This window comes from Peromyscus eremicus, chromosome 7 (assembly GCF_949786415.1).
Source record: "Peromyscus eremicus chromosome 7, PerEre_H2_v1, whole genome shotgun sequence".
Lineage (NCBI taxonomy): Eukaryota > Metazoa > Chordata > Mammalia > Rodentia > Cricetidae > Peromyscus > Peromyscus eremicus.
Genome location: NC_081422.1, coordinates 116,190,242 through 116,213,338, shown reverse-complemented (window position 1 = coordinate 116,213,338; position 23,097 = coordinate 116,190,242). Strand labels below are relative to the sequence as shown.

Here is a 23,097-nt window from a genome sequence, read left to right as displayed (position 1 = left end):
ATGAGTAATATTTTCCTCTAAAAAAGATTTGTCTGTCAGAGCTGCTGTTTTCTTATAGACTTTATTCTCCATGATGCTTGGTTCTAGAAGGGAGGGAGGCTAATGTGACTTAAGTCAGCTTGTCCATCTGAGTTAGAAACATTGGTACTGATAAAGAATATGCAAGCTTACACAGCATCACTCCCACCCCCTGCCTCCCCCATTAAAAACATCCTACAATTCAGAGTGCAGCCTCTGATCATTGGCTCCAAGTAAAGCCAGGGCAGTGTGTGTTAATGGACTTTTGATGCCAGAGAGGCTTTGAAATGACTGAAGGCTGAGTTAGAAATCAGAGCCGACCTCATATTTAAATGCTTTGCCGTCTGTTAACTTTCCAGTTTTGAACTTTGGCAACTCCGTAGGTTGTTTATGTTTATGGCATTTCTATAACCACAAGCATAACCATTTGAACATTATTAATTTTATATTCTACTAAGCAAGTAACCAGAAAATTTTGTTCTATTTTAGATAACAATGAGGACTTCCTCACAATGGCCGAGTGTCAGTTCATTATCAAACATGAACTTGAGAATCTTAGAGCTAGAGATGAGAAGATGATCCCTGGTTACCCCCAGGCCAAATTGTACCCCGGGAAGTCACTGAGTAAGTCTCTGTCAGCCAGATTCTCACTTGCCTACTCTAATGCTCTTTTTTAGTCCTGGTTGTTCAGAGTTTACAGCCTTGTGTGTGCCTTAAGTCGCCTGCTTTGACCTGTTCAATACTCACCAGGTTCTTGCCGAATCCAGTCAGCTTGATGTTCCATGTAAATTACCTACCACTGTTCACTTCAAGTCAGCAAAGTTCTCTTTATACCCAGTGAAAATCAGAGTGGGCGGAGCTAGGCAAGGTCTCATCCTGGAGTCCTGCTCTTGTTCCCTCGGACCTCCCTGAGGTGACCATAAACAAACATAGAGTAACCTAGGACATCCTAGCGAAGTGTGTAATGTGGATGAGCACTGGTGTCACAGTCCCTTGATAGTGATGGTGGCTTCAGGATGAAGCACACCAGTGTGTACAGCAGCAAGGCCTGGAACTCTGGTGCCACCTCCCAGCTCTGGGTCCCTGCATCTGGTTTTCTACTCCCACTCTAGCATGAATCTTAAAAGTTCTTATTAATAAGATCAAACCCGGACCAGGTATTGGGGTGAATTCTGGAAAATCAGAGAGACAGAACAAGCCACAGCTAACCTCACCTGGCCAACTTCTCAGCTGGTCTTGTTTCCTCATCTGGAAGCCTCTGTGTCCTCATCCCAATGGCTCTCAGCTGAACTGCTGCTCAAAAGCCTGAAGCTTAACCAGCCAAATGCTTCTAGTTTCTGGTCCTCACGCCTTATATACCTTTCTGCTTTCTACCACCACTCCCTGGGATTAAAGGCTCTCTTTTTGGGATTAAAGGCGTGTGTCACCATGCCTGGCTGTTTCCAATGTGGCCTTGAACTCACAGAGATCCAGAGGGATTTCTACCTCTGGAGTGCTAGGATTAAAGGTGTGAGTGCCACCATTTTCTAGCCTCTGTATCTAGTGGCTGTTCTGTTTCTGACCCCAGATAAGTTTATCAGGGTGCACAATATTTTGGGGAACACAATACCACCACATCCCACCCCTTGTGGCAGAGCCTCAAGAACTACTCCACATTTCCTAGTTGTTACCAGATGTGCTCTCAAGCCTGTCTGCTCAAAGCAAGTCCAGGCAAAGGCTGCCTGCCAGGTTTGCTGTTGTGTGCCTTCAGACTCTTTGGATAAGACAGTTTCTCATTTGCATTTTTCCATAGTATTAATTTCTGCGGACATCAGGCCTTTGATCTGTGTGTGATAATACTGTTTCATAGGCTGGGTCTTTGCCTGCCTCCTCCTTGGCCTCTGTGTTCTGAACCCACACGGCTCTGTTTCCCATTCTCTCTGTCCTGGGATGTGGATTTGTCTTGGTTTAATGGTGTTTTTCCAAAATTGAGTCTTTTTGACTTTTTGTTTTAAATATTGGAGTACTTTCTTAGGATAAATTGTCTTGATTGTGTGTGTGTGTGTAAAAAACTCTTGTTTTTTTGGGTTTTTTTTTTCCCTAAAGCAACCTATAGCCGTTATTCTTGTATGTTCTAAATTGTATTCTGGATGCCTAGGTCAATGTGGCTTTTTCTTTTTTTTTAATTCATTAATTTATTTATTTTACATCTTGACTGCAGCCCCCCCTCTCCTCTGTCCCCCCCAGTCCACTCCTCCTCTGTAATTGATCAGACAGGGGCAGGCCTCCCTCCCATGGGCTTCAGCAAAGCATGGCATATCAAGCCGCCCTAAGACCGAGCACCTCCCCTGTGTTCAGGCTGGGCAAGGCAATTCAGCATGAGGAATAGGTTCCCAAGAGCCACAAAGCACTGGGGACAGCCCTTGCTCTTATTGCCCGGAGTCCCACATATAGACCAAGTTACACACTGTCACATATATGCAGAGGGCCTAGGTAGGTCCCATGCAGGCTCCCTGGTTGTTGATTCAGATTCTGGTGGCTTATACTTTTTAAAGTGTTAGAACAATTCTTTACACACCATAAAGCGAGAAAACATTTCTCTGGGGCAATTTGCACATTTCATGTTTATTTTCCCTAAAGGGAGATCTTGAGAAGAAGAGAGACGTTATTTTCAGTGTCTGGATTTGAGGACTGGTTGAATTTTTGTTAGGTATCCTTTCTGTCCCATGCTGCAGTCTCCCCAGCTTTCTCTCCTTACTATGCACCCCAGACAGGTATTGTTCAAGAGAACACTTCAAACAAATGGGGACTGTACCACCTTGCACCTTTACTGTTGTATGGGTGTTTGCTCATCTAGATTTCTGAGTTAATTCAAGTGTGTTCCTTTTGTAGGGAACTTGGTGTTCCACCATGTGTCTGCCATCATATTGATGAATAATTTGATGAATTGTTGATGTCTCCTCCATTTCTTTAACCATAGGAAAAGTAGGACAGGTCCCAGGAGTGCCGTTAGATCACAGGTGTCCATGTCTTTGGGGATAGACACTGACAAGCTGTCCTTCCACACCCCGGCTTTACATGAGGCCATCTTCATCAGATTTGGAAAGCACCCGTCCTTCTGCTTAGTTTAGATTGAGTGTTTGGGCTGTGAGTTTTATCAGACTCTGCAGCATCTGCGAGGTTTTGTAGTTTTGTCTCTGTGTCATCAGTACAGCAAATGGTGTTCTGGTGTGAGCCCATTCTTGCCTTCTTCTGGTGAACTCTGCCTGTCTAATTAACTTTCCTGCTGAATGCTACTTATTGCTTTTCAAATGATAGGAATATTTTATTTATTTTTATGGTGTTTCTGACCACTTATTTCTATATGGTCTACAATTTAATTTTGCTATTTACTTTTTTATCATTTCTATTTTTTTCTTCATCACTCATAACCCTAGAAATTGCTAACTATGGGGATTTCATCACGTTCCTGCCAATTTGCTCTCTGTAGGGTATGTTGTTTTTGTTTGCTTTTTGCCTTGTATCTTTGTTATTGGTTGCATAAAGATGTTTGGCAGCTTTCCAGTGTAGACTGTACCCTTCATAGTCAGTCAGTGCTGTTTGTTTCCTTTTCCCCGTTGTGTAAGGTTCAACTCGGTCTGTCTTGGAGTCCTTGCTTTAGTTTGTGCGTCTGTTTTAATTTACCCATAGCTTTTAGCACCTCTGAGGGTCATTTTTAGCTGGATCTCATATTAGAATGTTTGGGTTTTGCATGCGGCCTAATCTGCAGATTTTTTTTTTCCTAAGAGGAGATTTCTTTGTTGACGCCATTTGGTTCTGTGGTTCTGGTGGTGAAGTCTTGGGCTTCCCGCACACCAGGCAAACCGTCTACCACTGAGCTGTAATTCAGGTATGTGCTGCTTATTAATGACCTACTTTAGATTGGGCTGTTTCATTTGATGTTATATTTCATGTTGAAATGGCTTTTTTGTGTGCTTAAGAAAAAATTTTATCTCATGGTGTGTTCATTTCTCTCTTTTCAGTGAAGAAAGCTAGGAAATACCTATTTTTAAAAATACAGTCAATCAAGTTTAACCTAAAATTTACTTAATTTCTTTGACTCATATTTGTATCTTTTAAAATCTCTTTTAAAACTTAAAGTAAAAAAAATCCTTTTCTATTTTTTCATGAATTTTAGTTGTCCAATATAATGGATGTTGTGGTATTTTCATACATGCCTGTCTCTGACTTCATGTTTCCTCCTCCATGGCGCTCCTTTGCTACCCGCCCCCTGCTGGTCCCCCTCAACTGAAATGCCCCCCTCTGCTTTCACATACATTTAGATCTGCATATGAGAAACCTGGGGTGTTTTGTCACTGTTTCTGATTCCAGACTTGGGGAGTTTTGTCACTGTCCCCGACTCCGTGACCTTCTCTTGCCTCCTCTCTGCCATGCCTTCGGTCTGCTGAGCCATGCTGGGAGCCATGCTGTGTCACAGATGCGTCTCCTTGTCTCATCGTCTGTGCAGCTCTAAGAATTGAATGCAGGCATCTCTTTCTTCTTGTCTACACTTCAGTTACCTGCTCTGTGTTCAGTTCTTCTTTTTCTTTTTAGAGACAGGGTCTCACTCCCTACCCTTGGGTGGCCTAGAACTTGCTATGCAGAGAGTTTGGCTCTTCCTGACTCTCCCCGGCTTGCTGGGAAGGCACACACTGTCACTCTTGGCTCTGTATGTCTGATGGTGAGTGATTTTTAATTTAGTTTTTTGTTTGTTTGTTTTGTTTTTTAATGAATGAAGCAATTTATTAGCCCAACATCCTTTGTTCTATTGCTTCTTGTTGGCAGCTGCCACATGCCTGGCAGTCCTGCCCAGATGTCTGCCCATGAAGTGTTAGCTTGTGTGCCACCCCATCTTGGTCCTTTCCCACCATTTTCAGCCCACCCAACCCCTATTGCTTGGAGGACCCGGTGGACCGTCCTCTTCGAGGCTCTACTGAAGTGGCTGTACTTGATGCCGTATCTCGGCAGTCCTCTGTAGACTGGAGCCAACCCCAGCACTACCTTGGAGGCAAGGTGCAGTGCTGTGGGAACAGCTCGTGTGTGGAAGCAGTTCTCCTCATACAGAACAAACTCGTTGTGTTTGGCCAGCTCGATTGTGTCCACCCATCCAGGGACTTCCAGTTCCCTGGACTTTTTGATGAAGGCTGCCAGAGCTCTAACAAACTCGTACTGGTTTACACAGTGTGGCCTAAGAGCTGCCAGCTGAGGGAAAGGCTGGAACTAGTTTTTTTCAGTCCTTTTCTTGGGTAGTGTCCTGTCATTGTATAGGGGAAGATGGCTATCATATGAGGAAGCATTCCTTCAGTTGCCTTTGAAGAGTCCCATGGTGGTATTTACTTTGTTGTAGGGGTATCTTATACACTCTCTAATATTGATGGTCCTAGGCTTGTACAGCATTTTTCCACCTGTGTTTTTTGTCTTTCCCTCTTTGTAACTTTGTTGATTTGGAGTTTGTAGTCATTTCACTTTTCTCACATTGCTTTTGGAGCCCTTCTGTTCTCTCAGCTCCTGCTTGAGTTTAACTTTGGAGATATGTTTGCACGGATCTCTTGGAGTCATCAGCTTTCCCTTGTGTGGCACTGTGACTTCCTGTCTCTTCTCGGTCCTTTGCTTGCTGGGTGTTCTTGGCAATCTTGATTTCTAGTCATGTTTTTTCTGTAGCTTTAACAGTTTCTTTGTGATTAGTACTTATTATTGTTTTTGTCTTTTTTTTGAGTCAGGAGCTTAGTAGCTCAGGCTGGCCTCACATTTGCAGCAGTTCTCCTGCCTCAGCCTCCCTAATGCTAGGACTGCAAGCATGAATCACCACTAGCTCATTTAAATGAAGTCCTTGGGGAGGTAGGATGTGGGAGGAAAGGGACCGACCGTCTCTAGCAAGGAGCCGTGGTAGTGAGAGGCTTATATTTTGCCCTGCAGAGAATTCCCCTCCAAGCAGTGCATTCTGTAGAGAGCTTCTAGGGAGCCCTGTTCTTGCAGGGTTCGGTTGTGCTGGGCCTTGACTCAGTGCCACAGCTGATAGCCTTTCCATTGGTTGTCATAGGCACTACAGATTGCACAGAGTCTTGGAGGCTTATCCATGTCCCCTCTGTGTCCCAGTAACTCCAGAATACCAGACCACCATCTACCTGCCCCATCCAGGTTCAGAGGCTCTCATTTATCCTCTGCTGACCTTAAAGGCTTTGTTTCATGACTTGTGATTTGGATTTGTAAATTTGATTTCATAAAACATTTTTTTATGTTTCTGGTTTTCTTTGTTTTTAATTTGGTCTCCTGAACAAGTAAGGTGTTGCTGTTTCCACTGCTCCAGGTAACCAAGCATGCCATGTTCTATATCAACACTTGATTGATGTCCTTTCAAAAGGGCATGTGTAATCTTCATTCTCTTGGTTGGGAGGCATGTTCCAGATGCTTCTAGGTAGAGCTGCAGTACAGACAGACACCCTGAAGCATGGTCCTGGTGCTGCTGGAAACTTCCATCTCTCTGTTTACCTGTACCCATTAGCCCTCCAAGTAGACATCACGAAATCCACCTGGAGTTTCCATACATCCTTTAGTGGAGCTCTTTCCTAACCTCACTCCTAGCTTCCTGTTTGGTGATGTGATCATAGCTCCTTGTGTGTTTCTCTTTCATTCAGCATGAATTTTCACCAGAGCTGAGAGATGGTGTAAGGCCTGCGATTCTCCAGAACTGTGAAATGAAGAAACTTCTTCTCTTATAAAGTTAGGACCTCAGGTCCTCCATTATAGTAATAAAAGAGCAGATTAATAGGAGTTCTGGTCTGACATGTTGATGTCTTTAATATTATATGGTTTTTCTTTAGAATGCAACAGCAGCTTCTTTAGGATATCACCTGTGTGTATGATGGACATGGGGTCGTAAAGGAGTCTGTCTCTAAAATTCCTCGTCAGTGTTACAAGAACAGTGACATAGGTTGGTTTCAAATACTACAATCAGGAATGTATGTAAGAATGTTCAACCATTGATATGCATGTTTATATTTTATAACATGCAGCAAACATGCACACTGTGTTTGGCCATACACTTTTGTAGTCTTTATGTTAAACAGGGAGAACACCAAATGAGAAACACAGGAATGTCAAAGTGTATTTTGGAGACATAGGTATCTCCTTGAGTAGCTTTCTTCCAGTTTGGATGGATGTGGTCTGTCCAGCCTGTGTCTTAGAGTTTCTGTTGCTGTGAAGAGACACCATGACCATGGCAGCTCTTATAAAGGAAAATATTGAATTGTGGTGGAGGCTTACAGTTTCAGATGTTTAGTCCATTAAAATCATGGCAGAGAGCATGGCAACATGCAGGCAGACATGGTGCTGGAGCTGAGAGTCCTACATCTTGCAGGTAACAGGAAGTCGATTGAGACATTGGATGGTATCCTGAGCATAGGAAGCCTCAAAGCCTGCCCCCACAGTGACACACTTCCTCCAACAAGGCCACACCTCCTAATAGTGCTTCTGCCTGTGAGATTATGGGGGCCAGTTATGTTCAGACTACTACACCCCTGATACCCAACAGCCACAGGGAGTGAGGACTGTGCTGGTCATCCTTGCCATGGAGCCCTCCCTTTCTCTGGCATTCTGCTCTCTGGTCAGATCCAGGAGAAGTGGCCTGCTATTCTCCCTTGCACAGAGCCCCTGTCAGTAGTCCTGAGACTCCTTTTCCTTTGGAGGTGAACACTTTCCATCAGCCAAGGACAGCTGTACCTTTAGCAGTGTTGCTGCCTTACCTCGCTTAGGTCCTGCAGACTAGGAACCCATAGTTTCCCTTGGGTCAGATTGTATTTGTTTGCTAATCGTTCAGTGGCTCTCCGAGTCACTCCAGTACTTGATGTGTATTGTTGGTACCCTAGAAGGAGGGAATCTGGCTGAAGGCGCTGCCTTCTTTTGTTAGGCCCAAGAACCCTCCTATTTTCCTTTCAAGGTAAGAGCCCTTCCTTGCAGTTACAGTCAGGCTGACACGAGGAGGAGGCCAGCCTCTATTTTTAGAGCTGAAACCAGAACCATGCTCTGGCATTGATGGTGATGAGGAACTGGTAATTCAGGACTCGAAGTCTCTCCAGAGGCTCCTTCACTGTCCTATTTTTGGAGATATACAAGCGGGTTCTTTGTGCCTGCTGGAGAGCCTTCCACAGTAGAGTCACCTCCCATAGAAGAACCTGCAACTTCAGTGCCACAGCCAGCCCAGGGTTTAAACACCAGTGTAGTGGTGGTGAAACCTGATGGCGAGGCCCCGCTGCAGCTGGGCACCTCCACACCCAGGGCCAGGACTAGGGGCTTGTGGGCAACTGACTTAAGTCATGTTAGCCAAAGAAGAGTCCTCAGAAATTCCAGCATAGCTGCGTGGTGGTGGTGGTGGCGCACGCCTTTAATCCCAGCACTCAGGAGGCAGAGCCAGGCGGATCTCCGTGAGTTCAAGGCCAGCCTGGTCTCAGAGTGAGATCCAGGACAGGCACCAAAAACTACACAGAGAAACCCTGTCTCGAAAAACCAAAAATAAATAAATAAATAAATAAATAAATAAATAAAAAAAAAAGAAAGAAATTCCAGCATAAAGAACTTACAAAATGGTCTTGACAGCACCCAAAGCTGATGTAACTCAAACCATATGTCTTCTCACCCTTGCAGCTGGTGTTTTGGGCTGGTACCTTTTCCAGTCATTAAGAAGGGGGTTCTTTACAGTCTGCCTTTTAAAGCCCTCTCCTCTGTGTAGAGCTTATGTGAGTGACATCACTGTAAGAGGACTAATGAGTGAAGACATTTGTTTTCCCTCCAGTGAGTACAGCTGAGATTCTATCATACATAGGCCCATCTTCTATCTTTTTTATTTCCGAGACAGGGTTTCTCTGTGTAGCTCTGGCTGTCCTGGAACTCGCTCTGTAGACCAGGCTGGCCTCGAACTCACAGAGATCTGCCTGACTCTGCCTCCCGAGTGCTGGGATTAAAGACGTGCGCCACCACCGCCCGGCAGGCCCATCTTCTTGATGCAAATCCCATTGTAGGAACAGCCATGAGCTGTAAGAGGCTCATGGGAAAAGCACCCCAGCGCCCTGGTATGGCCTTTAGGACCAAAGCCCTCCACACTAGTGGTTCCCTCTCAGTACCTGCGCAGATTAGAGATTCTGGGTCTATCAGGCTCTGCCAGGAGGCACTGACTGCTTGTGCTTGTCTTTTCCATGTTGTGTGTGAATGTTCCAACCATACTTGTCATCCGACTGCATAGGAAAGGAGGGAGCTCAATGTGGTTTTTGAAGTTCTTGTTTGTGGATATGTCTTTGTCATTAGATTGGAAAGATAAAAATGAATGAAAATACTTGCTATCAACAGAAACAAAACAATTGTAGTGAGGGAGGTTAGAGTGTTTGGGGGGGGGCAATTTTGTAAGATGTATCCAGATTTAAAATTCATTTGTTGTTGGCTCTGGATGAGGAAAGAGTGAAAAGGTGAGATAATGTATGTGTGTAATAATTTCAGGATTTGGGGGGGACTGGAGAGATGGCTCAGAGGTTAAAAGTACTTATTACTCTTACAGAGGATCTGGGTTCAATTCTCAGCACCCACATGGTGGCTCACAACCATCTGTAACTCCAGTCCCAGGAGATCCAATACCACCTCTGACCTCTGTGGGTCCTAGGTGCTCACATGGTGCAACACATGTATGTAGGCAAATAGTCACACGCATAAAATAGATAAATCTCAAAAAAAAAAAAAAAAGAATTTCAGTATTATTCACAATGACAAAAACCAGAAACAATTATTCTTCAGTATAGACTTATTCACAGTAGGTTCATACTAGGAGACAATCAGCTGTAAAAGGTGATACTGAAAAGTTGTAGATACCATGGCTCAAATGACCAAGAGCACTATGAAGTGTATAAGACAATTCCTGCTTTGTATTTCAACATCAGCATATTTGTGCATAGGTTTCAGTGTATATTTTGACATCTGGTTATACATTAAGTTGCTGTTTATAGTGGCTATTTTTATATAGAGAGAAGAATGGAAAGTGGGCATGCTTCTGATTTATACCGTTTGTACGATTTAGAATTTTACTCAACTTGCACTGCTTTTCTAGTGAGAGGAAAATAGTAAAGGTATTGATATTCTGAACTACGTTCACATTTGGAACTGATAGGGCAGTGATGATAGGACCTGCATACTAAACCACACCCCTGTGTTTGAGGCAGTTCCCATGCTTCCTTTCACAGTGAGGAGATTGCTCACGTCCGGCATCGTGACCCAGGTGTTTCCATTGCATGACAGTGAGGCCCTGAAGAAGCTTGAGGACAGCTGGTATACACGGTTTGCTCTGAAGTATCAGCCCATAGGTATGTGTCACTGCCTGTGTCCCACTGAAGAGAGAGCCCTGACAAAGTCACTGTCCTGTGACTCAGTGCTCTCCTGGCCAGTGCTTAGCAGTTACAAGGGCAAGAAGATGGCTTGATGGCCTTGTTCCTTCTAAAATATCATTCAGGCTTTGGCAAAATTTGATCTACAGCATAGGCAGTTTAGAGTAGCTTTTGTGAATACATGTCTAAAAAAAATCTTGGGGTTGGGGATTTAGCTCAGTGGTAGAGCGCTTGCCTAGCAAGTGCAAGGCCCTGGGTTCGGTCCTCAGCTCCGACAAAAACAAAAACAAAACAAAAACCTTACTTGTTTTTAGTTACATGTATGTGTGTATGTATAGCGGTGGGGTTGGGGTCTGTACATGTGAGTGTAAGTGCCTGCAGAAGCCAGTAGAGGACATCAGATCCTGGAGCAGTTCGGAGCTGCCTGATGTGGTGTGGTGTGAACTTGGGTCCTCTGCAAGAGCAGCAAGCACGCTCATCTGCTAAGCCATCTCTCCAGCACAGGTGAATTCATGTCTTCACATGAGTGTAGCTTGTCTGTGAATATTTTGTGTTTGACATTTTCTATTCCCATGGAGTTGGCCCAGCCAAGCTTGAATTGAGGCATACTCAATGGCCTAAACATACCTCAGGGATCCATCTATTTTCTCTGAATAGTTATAAGAATAATTTCTCTGGTATGTATTGAATGTTACTTTGTGGAAAGTTATGTCAGTATTAATGTTCAAACATTTTTGTTTGGTTATGTGTTTGAAAAACTTTTTGTCAGTGCTGGAGATTAAACTTTGAGCATGCTAGGCAAGTGCTCTAACCCTGAGCAACACCCCCACCTTTTGCTGAGTTTCTAAGCATAAGACTGATATTCAAGCTGGAGCTTCACTAAGTGTTGCTGTCATGTTTTTTCTTTAAAGGACCTTTTTCTCCTCCTCCTCCCTCTCCTTCTTCTTGATTTTAAGAGAAGTCGTCTTTCTGTAGTTTCTTTCTGATTTCCATTTCCATAAACAGCTGCTACAATGTCGAACAAGAAGCAAGGTTGGAGGTAGAGAGTGAGCTTGGGGTTAAGAGCCCTTGCAGAGGACCTGAGTTCAGTTCCCAGCACACATGCTGGGTGGCTCACAACCACCCACAACTCCAGCTTCAGGGAGATCTGACACCCTCTTCCTGCTCTGAGGGCACCCTCCCAACACACACATAAAAATAAAGTATTAACATTTTATTTCTTTATTATTTAATATCAAACACTGAAATTGCATTTTAAAGTTTTTTTTTTGTAGTCTCTGAAAGAAAAAGCTTTGTTGTGATAATTCCAGGTACACAGTACTCATTTTTATGTTATACTTAAGAGTTTTTCACTGTTTTGATATTTAAATATTGCCCGTGAGACTAGAGGTGGCTGGCTCTATTAACTAGTTCCTAGAAAGGGGAAGGAAGCCTGGGGAGAAACCTGGGTGTGGGCTGTGGTGTACTAAGCCTCTGGGGAGGGCTGGGCCTGCTGAGAGGAGCAGGCAAAGGGAAAGCCACTGGCTTGGAGACTAGCACACACATGAGCCCTTGTGTTTTGTGCAGATTGGGCATGTAGCAGCCTGATTCAGATTTAGGATGACCTCATCATACCTCTGTTTTAATACTCTCCCTCCCAGGTCAGCTAGAAGAATCAAGAGTAGGAGTAAATAGCTCATCATAATCACTCCAACCTGTCTTCATAGGCATATCTGAACATAATGTCTTCAAAAACAGTGAATTAAGGGGCTGCAGAGATGGCTCATGGTTAAGGGTGCTTGCTGCTCTTGCAGAACTCCCAGGTTCAGTCCCAACACCCATGTTAGGCAGCTCACAGCTACCTGTAACTCCAGCTCCGTGGAACCTAGTGCCTTCTATCTCTGTGGGCACTTGCATGCACATGCTACACACACAAATGTCAGATACACACACACACACACACACACACACACACACACACACACACACACGTTCTTTAAAGTACTAAAAATTTTAAATACCAGTGGTGCTAGAGAGATGGCTCAGCACTTTAAAGTACTGACTGCTCTTGCAGAGGACTTGGATTTGGCTCCCAGAACCCACATGGTGATTTACAACCACCTGTAACTCCAGTTCCAGGGGCTCTGCTGATACCCTGTTCTGACTTTTGTGGATACTATATGCATGTAGTGCACGTGCATACACTCAGGCACACACATATATACAAACTGAAATAAATTAAAAACTAAAGCCAAATAAATTAAAATCTAATATATAATTAAGAACCAGTTACTCTGACTAGTCCCCTGCCCCTCCCACCCCCTCATCCCATTCTTGTCCCAGCCTGGCTGCTCTGAGGCCCAGGGATTCCCCATGTGACCAAAGCTAGCAGAGGTGCTATATGAGTGACCTCTTTGGTTGGTTAGTGTGTTGCAGTCCACAGCCTGTCAGCAGGCTGCTCAGACTTTCTCCTGTTCAGTGCTCATATGAAGGTGTGCACAGTGTTCTCAGCAGGATGTGCTGGAGCTAGAAGTTAATGTGTGGAATCTTGTTTCAAGTCTATGAATGACTTATGCTGAGTGCATTGGGACATTGTCGTGTCTCACTGATGTCTGACTTCAGGTAGGAGGTGAAGATACCGTGGGTGTGGATCATCTTTACAAAGAGCTGCATGGAGTAGCACTGATGGGGAGGAAAGCAGGGCGTACACAGATGCCCACACAGTGGTCCAGCGTCCATGGATGAACTTAACCGAGGGTCCTAGAGCTTAAGATAATCCCAAGATGATCTTTCTTTGGCAATGAAGTATCTGTTAGATGAAGGGGGAAACTGAGCCAAGGCTCCTGACAGTCACTCCGGCAGCTGAGGCTCGAACTATGAACTGGGAAAGTGCAAGGGTTGTCACACTGACAGGTGGGGTCTTTGCACTGTACACAGGACAGAGTTCATATGCCACATAGAATGGAAATGAAGGTGTTAAAGATCCCCAGCCACTGAAAACATGCAACTGCTTGTGCCATGGTTAAATGGCAGTCTCTGGTAACCTGAGCCTCAATTCTTCCCTTCTCTCCACTGTAGACAACATCCGTGCCTACTTTGGGGAGACAATCGCTCTGTACTTCGGGTTCTTGGAGTACTTCACCTTTGCCTTAATCCCCATGGCCGTCATCGGGCTGCCCTACTACCTATTTGTGTGGGAAGACTATGACAAGTATGTCATCTTTGCCTCGTTCAACCTCATCTGGTCCACAGTGATCCTGGAGGTGTGGAAACGTGGCTGTGCCAACATGACCTACCGCTGGGGGACACTAGTCATGAAGAGGCAGTTTGAGGAGCCCCGGCCCGGGTTTCATGGCGTCCTGGGCATCAATTCTGTCACCGGCAGGGAGGAACCCCTCTATTCCAGCTACAAGAGACAACTGCGCATCTACCTGGTCTCCCTGCCATTTGTGTGCCTCTGCCTCTATTTCTCCCTCTATGTCATGATGATATACTTTGACATGGAGGTCTGGGTCTTGAGTCTCCATGAGGACAGTGAGTCCGTGTGGACCAGCCTCCTGCTGTATGTGCCCAGTATTGTTTATGCCATTGTGATTGAGATCATGAACTGCCTCTATCGCTATGCTGCTGAGTTCTTAACATCTTGGGGTAAGTTTCCACACATTTCACTTGCCTTTGAGAAGTACTTCTTGAGGTCCAAGGGTCAGAGAGAGGTGGCTCAGCTGGTAAAGGCACCTGCCCTCAAGTCTGAGGACCTGAGTTTTATCCCTGAGAACTATGTAGTTGAAGAAGAAAACCAACTCTGAGCTACACACCCACCCACCCACTCCCCTCCCCAGAGTGGAACCCATGTACCCACAAATGTACACATATGCACACATACTTAATACCACACCAAACAAAATAAAAATAAAAATTTTTACTTAGATTCTTGGGCTTACATGGCTGCTGCCTTGCAGAGTAGATAGCAGTCCTCTAGGCTTGCTACCAAAACCTAAGACACAGCTCACCAGCCCTGTGACCTCCACTGATCTCCATATTGTGGCTGCCATAGTTCTCACTTATCCAACATTCTAGGTTCTGGGCACGCTACTGAGCAGTGCTCCAGTTTCTCGTTTTCACCTTTTGGAGCACCATGAACTAGCAGCTCTTCCCCTCTTTTATGGATAGGAGGTAGTGATGCTTACCAAGGCACCCACAATATAGTATAGTCAGGGTAGTTCAGGACCATAACATTGTGTTTCATGCCGAGGGTAAAATAAATAGGAAGTGTCTCCAGAGGAACTGAGGTTTGTGTCCTACCATCCTTGAGGATGGCCCAAGGGTGGTTGCTCGTGCATGCATCTGTGGAAAAAGAGAACCTGAGTAGATTTTAAAGTGGAGTTCATAGGTCGTTCACTATTTATCCATTCAAACAAGTAAGTTGTATTACCCTGTGGGAAGAAGCCTGGGCCTTTACTTCATGGACCTAACGTTTTAAGTTTTTATCTGTTCTATAGGAGCAGCTGCAGTTTGCTGAGGGCTTTCTTGGTACTGGGTCAAATGTTCTGATCTCCACAGCCACCCAGGCAGCGTCCAGTCCTTACACTATGGCAGGAGGCTGAGTAGCAGGAGGTAGCGTGGGTGGCCTGAGGTCAGGTGGTGTGTACCAGTGCAGGCCAGTCCTCACGCAGGAGCCCTCAGGATGCTTTTTGCTCTTGCTCCGTCACTGTACTGTGTCCCCATTTCTAGACGAGGCTAGAATCTGAATTCTCTCCCAGCTAGTCCTTGTCCCAGGGCCCTGTATGAGCTGTGCTGCTTTCCCCTTTAACCGTTTCACTGTATAGGCCCTTCTTCAGAGTGGCTGGGAATAGGCTCATTTGCAACACTTCCCAGATTTCTTTTTCCCGTATTTAGAAAAAAACATTCCCAACCTCAAGGCTATTGCAGTGGATGAGGATGTGCTCTGGTTGATGATCTTGGTAGCAAGGGATGGCTGTGACCAACAGCTGAGATGTCCAGGGACTTCAGCTCTGGTGCTGGGTGACTCTGCTCTGAGCACAGTCCCACTGATTACCCCATGACAACACACCTGCATTGCTTCTTGTCTGAGAGATGTCTCCTCCCTCTTAATATTGTAGAGAATCACAGATTGGAATCTGCCTACCAGAATCATCTTGTTCTGAAAGTGTTGGTGGTAAGTGGCATCTTCTATGCTGTGGTAGCATCTCTCGGCCAGTGCCACCCTGCTGCCTCCTGGTGTGGGATGAGAGTTCAAGTCTGTGGGCACAAAGCAGCTTCCAGGTCTGGGCTGCTCAGTGCAGTGGGGTCTATCTGCCATGGTTGCCTGGGCCCCAACATCTCCATGGGGCAGGCAGCCTTAGGCTCCGTGGAAGGAAAAGGAGCACCCTTCCCCTACATGTGCTGCTGACCTAGGGGGATTCTTGGTACAAGTGGGCTTTACATATACCAGCAGGGAGCCTGGCTGTCCTTCTGTGGGACAGGATGCAGGGTCCCATCTCCTCCTGGGTGGGGGCTGTAAGATGTGTGGGATTCTGTGCAGTTCCTTCTCTTGGCTCAAGCCAGAGCTCTCTGTGTTTTGTATCTCCACTCACTTGCAGAGTTGATTGTTGAGTTTGGGCCTGAGGGGAGGGGGAAGCAGTCCCAAGCCGCTGTCTGCAGCAGTGGTCCCTCAGTTTTAAATGGGGCTTTGCAGCTGGTGCAGGGCTGTTAACACTGTCTTCTTCTCTGGCAGTTCAACTTTCTGAATTGTTTTGCCTCGCTCTTCTACATTGCCTTTGTCTTGAAGGACATGAAGCTTTTGCGCCAGGTGAGTGTGCTAACAGGATGCTGAGGGGGAGGTCCCACAGATGATTTCCTGCCTTAGAAATGAGGCTGCTTTATGCCTTTACTTTGTCTATTCCCCCTTCAAGTAATAAGCCTTAGCACCTGCGCATGTGTCAATGGAGAAGTTAGTTAACTCAAATTCAAAATGAGTTATGCAAGGTGGCAAAGCTGACGATGCTCTCTCAAGGCAGTTCTGATGGCACAGGTGTCTGCAGCCTGTGAACTTCTGTCAGTGACGTGGGTGGTTAGGATAACCTCTAACGGCTCTTGCAAATTTCATTTTTACATTAGTAACGTATTATACTTGAGAGACTAGCAGGTCCTATGTGGTGCTGTTTCATGTCTGAAATGCTTGAGAAAGTCCTGCCTGCATTTGTAGTGCTATAGTTTCTGGATCATATAAAACCAGTGGTCAATAAATTGAATTCAAAGTATTAATTTCTTTTCTCTTAAAAATTGTTTTATGTGATGGGTGTTTTGCCCACATGTATGTCTATGCATCAAGTACCTGATACCAACAAGCAGGAGGAGAAGAGGCCATCAGATCTCCTGGAACTGGAATTACAAATGATGTGAGCTGACATGTGGGTGCTGGGAATTGAACCCTTATCCTCTGGGAGAACAGCCAGTGCTCTTAACCATTGAGCCATCTCTCCAGTCCTTCTAAGTATTGATTTCTTGTGTGTGTGCATGCATGTGTGCACACAGATGTAAAGCTGATGTTGGGTGTCTTTCTTGATTACTTTCCACTTTATTTTTTTTTTTTATTTTTTGGTTTTTCGAGACAGGGTTTCTCTGTGTAGTTTTGTGCCTTTCCTGGTACTCACTTTGTAGACCAGGCTGGCCTCGAACTCAAAGAGATCCGCCTGGCTCTGCCTCCCGAGTGCTGGGATTAAAGGCGTGTGCCACCACCGCCCGGCACTTTCCACTTTATTTTTTGAGATAGAGTCTCTCGATAACCCTGGGGCTTGCCAATTCAGCGGGACTGGCTGCCCAGGGACCCCCAAGGGTCTTCCTGTCTGCCTCCCCAGCACTGGGCTGCAGGTACTAACCACCATGCCCATCTCTACATGGGTGCTGTAAAGGAACTCAGGTCCTCAAGCTTGCACAGCAGGCACTTCACTGATGGAGTCATCTCCACAGCTCAAAACTTAATTTTTGTCACAGTGATTCCCTCTGCCCCAACCTGGCAGTGCCATTTTATAGTAACATGCTATAAAATATAAGTAAATAAAATATACAGTATAGTAGGATGATGAGATCATAGTCAAATATCAGGTTAACTTACTCTCTGAAGGACTCTGGACAGGCTTTATTTATTTATTTGTTTATTTTAAAGACAAGCCCTTACCATGTAGAGTCTTGTATGTAGCCCAAGCCTCCCTCTGCCTCCAGAGTGCTGGGATTAAAGGTATGTCCCACCACATCCAGCCCAGCTAATTTCTTCTGATATTATTCATGAATTAGAAATATTGTACTCACACCCAACTTTTTAATGCTCATACATGACATTATGACATCATACAACTTCATTTTGAGCATTGAAAGATCGTGTGTTGTGGTTTTGTTTCTATTTTGGGAAACATGATGCTTATGTTTCTCCTCAGAGCTTGGCCACACTCCTGATCACCTCCCAGATCCTCAACCAAGTCGTAGAATCTCTTCTTCCTTACTGGCTCCAACGGAAGTATTGCGCGAAAGTGAAGAGGAAGGTGCAGGCTTTAAAGGCGAATGTTGATACAACCTTGTATGAGCAGGTCCTCCTGGAGAAGGAAATGGGAACTTACCTGGTAAGTGGAATGTTGCTGAGTTGCACTTCAGTGAATGTGTGTAAGAGTCACACAGGTTCATGAGTGTGCTGTGTGCTCACTGTCTCCCATGTGCATCTCTCTGTAAAAGCTCTGCAGCGGGTTCCCTCAGCAGGAACCACTTTGAAGTTAGAAGGCTAGAACTACGCATTAAGATAAGATGCCTCTGTCTTGATTAACACCAGAGGGAGAGAGTGGAAAATTACTTGGCTGTTTCACAGAGAGGGGTGCTGGGACTTGTGATGCTGTGTGACAGTACACAGGGGAGATGGTTCCTGAGACAGTTCACCCATGACTGCTTGAATGCCAAATTACTGCAATTGTAACTATAAGACAGTCCCCTTAAAAGTGGTTATTAATTTATTTATTGTGTGTGAGAGAGCCTGTGCACACGGAATCAGAGGACCACTTTTGGGAGTCAGTTCTCGCCTCCCCACTCTGTTGAGGCAGTGTCCTGTATCTGCTGCTCTGCAGACCCTAGGTTGGCTGGCTGAGGGCTTCGAGTCTCCCGAGTTACAGATATGTGTCATGGCATCCTGCTTTCTGTGTGGGGTGAATTTGGGGATTGACTAGGTCTTAGAGTTTGTGCTTTTCCCTGCTGCTGAGCCATCTCTCTGCCCCAAGACATTTCTCTTGACCAGAGGACTTCTCAGTTATTTTGAGGAAATACACATGGATTATTAGATGTTTGGTTGCTTGTAATAAAAAAAAAAATCTAGCTCATGAAAACTTAACTCTTCCTTCACTCTTACCTGCTGATGAGCTCCAAACCAAATTTACCTCCCAGGTTTCTCTGCTGATTTTCCTGTGCTCACTGTGTACTGTGCAGATCACGAGCGCGCTCTCTCTGTCCTCAGTTCTTACTCATCTGAGAATGGATGCCACTGAGGGGACACTGCCGGAATCTGAGCTCTGGTCTTACATCTTCTTCCTGCAGTCCCCTCTTGTGGGACAGCACAAGCTCTAGAGCTGTTCTGAGCAGTAGAAGGTGCAGGTGTTATCGGTCAGTAACAATCAGGAAGGGGGTTCTAGGCTCTACTTCCCTGGTCCAGAGTCCGTGTTGTGAGTGTGAGCTCTGAGAGCAGAGTGAGAACCTAGTATGAGCATTTTTTTTTTTTTTTTTTTGGTTTTTCGAGACAGGGTTTCTCTGTGTAGCTTTGCGCCTTTCCTGGAACTCACTTGGTAGCCCAGGCTGGCCTCGAACTCACAGAGATCCGCCTGGCTCTGCCTCCCGAGTGCTGGGATTAAAGGCGTGCGCCACCACCGCCCGGCTAGTATGAGCATTTTTCTCAGGGGTGCTGGGACTGTGGGTGAACGCTGTGCTAGCAGGGTTCCCTCTTAAGTTGTTTGCACAATCCAGCCACTTCCTCCTCCCCATCCACAGTTTCTCTGTTCACCATCTCCACTGAGGTGGCACAGGGCTGGCTTCTGAACTGTCTGCAGGCATTGTGAAGGGAGGATGCCCAGCAGTCACACCCCTGGGTGTTTATCCCTGGGTGTTCTCCGAAGCACTGCCCCCCTCCCCTGACACATTTGCCCCTCACTGAAGTCAGAGGTCTTGGAATTGCATGCTCCCTAGCTTCCATGTATGAGTCTGAAGTATTGTTGCTGAAGTCTGGAAGAAGGCAGTTTATCAGATTGTAAAACTATTGTGAAACACACTTTCCCCTTCACTACAGAAAACCTGAGAAATGACTGACAGAGAGGGCGAGGAAAATGAAACTGCTGGTTCCTCAGCAAGGCAGCCTCCGGGTTCTGACCCCTGACCCCTGAGTGCCCAGCCCATGGCTGTGCACTTCTCGGAGCTCACTGTCCACTGCTGTCCCTCTCTTAGACCTGCTGCTTCGTATCCATTTGTCTGTGAGAGGAGGGATTTCCATCCCCCGTGCCCCAGCTGGAGAGTCCTCTTCACTAAGTGGACAGTGAAGAGGCTGATTGTGCTTCCTGGACATCTCTCTTGCACTTAAACATCTTCTGATTTAGAAAATGTAATCATTTTTAAAGGTACTCTGTTTATGTTACTGTGTTGTTACTTCAGTGATTCAATGAAGCGTTTTCCATCTTAATTTCTAGTATGATAAACATCACTAGATAAGACTCGTGTAAGGATGGTCATAGCATCTGCAATAGCACTTAAGAGTTGGGACTGAAACGCTTGAGAACGGCAGGCATAGACTCTTCCCTTGCCTCTTTGTTGATGTGCTTATGTTGGGCCACAGCTGAGCTGGGTTGTCTCTTGCACCTGGCATCTCCTTCAGGTCCAACTCTGACTGTTGCTGACATGTGTGGACAGCATTGGATTTTGTCTTTACCCAGCAGGCTTGCTGAACCTCCCTGGTGTCCAGCACTTGCCTGTGGGTCTTGCTGGACTTTCTGTCTGCCTAGACACTCATGTCCATTTTCTTCGTCTCACCTTCTCTGGGACTCCATCTTCTCACTGCTGGCTGTTACATTTGTTTTGTGTTTTGGAGACAATTTTTTTTTCCTTATTTTAAAATGGTTTATTTTGTAGGGGTTTAAATCATGAACGATATTGAGCTTTATCAAGTTTTCTTTCTGCTGTGATTATTATCTTCTTAGTTGTTCTATCGTGTTACTATGCTTCAATGGGAATATGCTGAGATTTTATTCATGTTGAGACCATAAACTCCTAACCTTCCTTCCTCTGTTGTGGAGGCTGCGGCCCTGTTTCATTTGTCATGGAAACCTAGTTCTTGGCATTTAGCAGCCACTACATATAATATCTCATAATGAGCAGTTTCAGAGTCCCGTGGTCTCTGCCCTGAGTGTTGTCTTCATCCGGTGCCTGCTTCCCTTGACATTCAGTTTGGCAGTGGGTAAATATACTCTGTCGGGAACTCTGTGATGTTCCCCTGGAACCTGAACTTCGTCTTCAGATACTTAATAAATTAGGTCTGTGAGATGATGATTTGACTGACACACCATACACAACTGCTCTGCTCCTAAGGGTTGTCGCAGGGCTCGTAGGACTGCCATCAGCTGGTCTTTGCTGGCTTCCAGCTCACAGGGTCAAGGGTGTCTTGGGCTTGGAGTTGCTTTGCTAAGTCTGCATTGTTTCTTCTTGCTTTTATGTTTTACCTGGGGCCTGCTAAGCCTGTGGTTCACAGTCTCTCCAGTGTAAATGCACTGATGGTGAGCGTGTGGTCACTAGAGTCACCTCGTGAGGCAGAGAGAGCTGGAAGGGGCTCCCCAGCCAGCCCTTTGGGTATGAGGAAGAGCTCCCTGCATGGACTTTCACATGCCAGGATCCACCCAGCCCACTATGGTATGGGGGAGGTGTAGCTTGAGTTTTCCTGCCTGGCCCACGGTCAGGGCAAATCTCTCTCACCTGCCAGTCCCACAGCCACTCAGACCCGACCAAGTAAACACAGAGACTTATATTGCTTACAAACTGTATGGCCGTGGCAGGCTTCTTGCTAACTGTTCTTATATCTTAAATTAATCCATTTCCATAAATCTATACCTTGCCACGTGGCTCGTGGCTTACCGGCATCTTCACATGCTGTTTGTCATCATGGCGGCTGGCAATGTCTCTCTGACTCAGCCTTCCACTTCCCAGCTTTATTCTCCTCCTTGTCCCGCCTACACTTCCTGCCTAGCCAATGGCCAATCAGTGTTTTATTTATTGACTAATTAGCAACACATTTGCCATACAGAACATCCCACAGCAGGGAGGGGTTTCCTGAGCAGGGGACCCTAACATACTAGAGGCCACCTAATCAGCTCTTTTGAGGGAAACTGCACATCTGTGTGAATATTTGACCATTGTGATCATAACAGCATGATTCCAAATGCGAACACAGAACACACACACACACACACACACACACACACACACACACACGATGTCTTGCAGTGGTTGAGTTACCTCTTCTCTGAGATATGTCTTTGTTTTGGGTTGGGGCTGTCAGTGCTTAGTCAACAAGTTGACAGCTCTGCCTCAGCCTTTACTTCCTGCTTGCAAAGGTTAGAAAGAGGTGAGATCACAGAGCCCTTTAGGTTCTTCTTCAGCTCCTGGAGCATATGATAGTATAGGCTCCTGGGAATGCTATAGCTTTCAGATGGCTTGTGGGTGTCTTGCTGCTTAGCTCTGCCTTGAGTTCCAGGGTACCCCAGCCAGGTCAGATAGTGGCTTCCCTTTGGGATGCGGCTTTAGGAGAGCTCCAGCCATACTCTGTTCCTTTTGATAATGATGCAAGCTATTCTACCCCATGACTGAGTAGGGTGATGAAATAAAGCTAAAATGCCACAAAGTTCGGTTTTTTCTTAGCTAAATGCTGTCAGTTTCCAGAGAACCACCACAGCAAAAGTTGGTCATGACAAATTGTTGCTCCTCTTATGGAGAGTCGTTATGATTTCACTGGGGTCATCATTATCAGTTTAAAATAATCATCCTGACCTCTTAATCTGCTATTAACTTCATTGTGTGTGCATGTGTGTGTTCATGTGGAGGCCAGAGGACATCTGGTTGGCCCTCTTCTTCCACCATATGGATCTTGGAATCAAATGCAGATCTTCAAGCTTGGCAGCAGTCACTTTTACCCAATGAAGCATCTTCCAGCTCACTATCAGCTTTATAGTTGAAGGTTAGGGCATCCTGTAGACAAGGATCTCTCTCTCTCTCTCTCTCTCTCTCTCTCTCTCTCTCTCTCTCTCTCTCTCTCTCTCTGGCACTGTTCCCTATGTAGCCCTGGCTGTCCTGGAACTCACTTTGTAGACCAGGCTGGCCTCAAACTCACAGAGATCTGCTTGCCTTTGCCTCCTGAGTGCTGGGATTAAAGATGTGTGTCACCATGACCCATCAAGGATATCTCTTAACTGGATCATTAAGAGCAACCATGTTTAGATTTTCTATTGTTTGCCTTGTGGTAGTGGTGGTGGAAGGTGGGTATTAGTTCAATGATCTATACATGAAGAAAATAGGCAACTAAATAATTTTTGATTCCTTATTTTAGCAACTTAGTGCAAAATCATCTTTAAATTTGTATGAATTTGTGGTTGAGAAGGGAGGATTGGAGTAGACCCTGAGTTTTTAGTAGCTAACCTTTACAAGTATTGCAGATTTC

General features: G+C 45.5%; 1 protein-coding gene across 1 annotated transcript in view; it reads left to right on the top strand.

Annotated features, from left to right (window-relative positions):
• Ano10 (anoctamin 10) overlaps window positions 1–23,097 on the top strand; it is a 127,276-nt gene that overhangs the window by 15,032 nt on the left and 89,147 nt on the right. Inside the window, exons 4-9 of the mRNA XM_059268960.1 lie at window positions 508–642; window positions 10,257–10,376; window positions 13,455–14,024; window positions 15,497–15,552; window positions 16,111–16,185; window positions 17,810–17,992. Of these exons, the coding sequence (XP_059124943.1) occupies window positions 508–642; window positions 10,257–10,376; window positions 13,455–14,024; window positions 15,497–15,552; window positions 16,111–16,185; window positions 17,810–17,992 (1,139 nt within the window). The remainder of the gene's footprint in view (window positions 1–507; window positions 643–10,256; window positions 10,377–13,454; window positions 14,025–15,496; window positions 15,553–16,110; window positions 16,186–17,809; window positions 17,993–23,097) is intronic.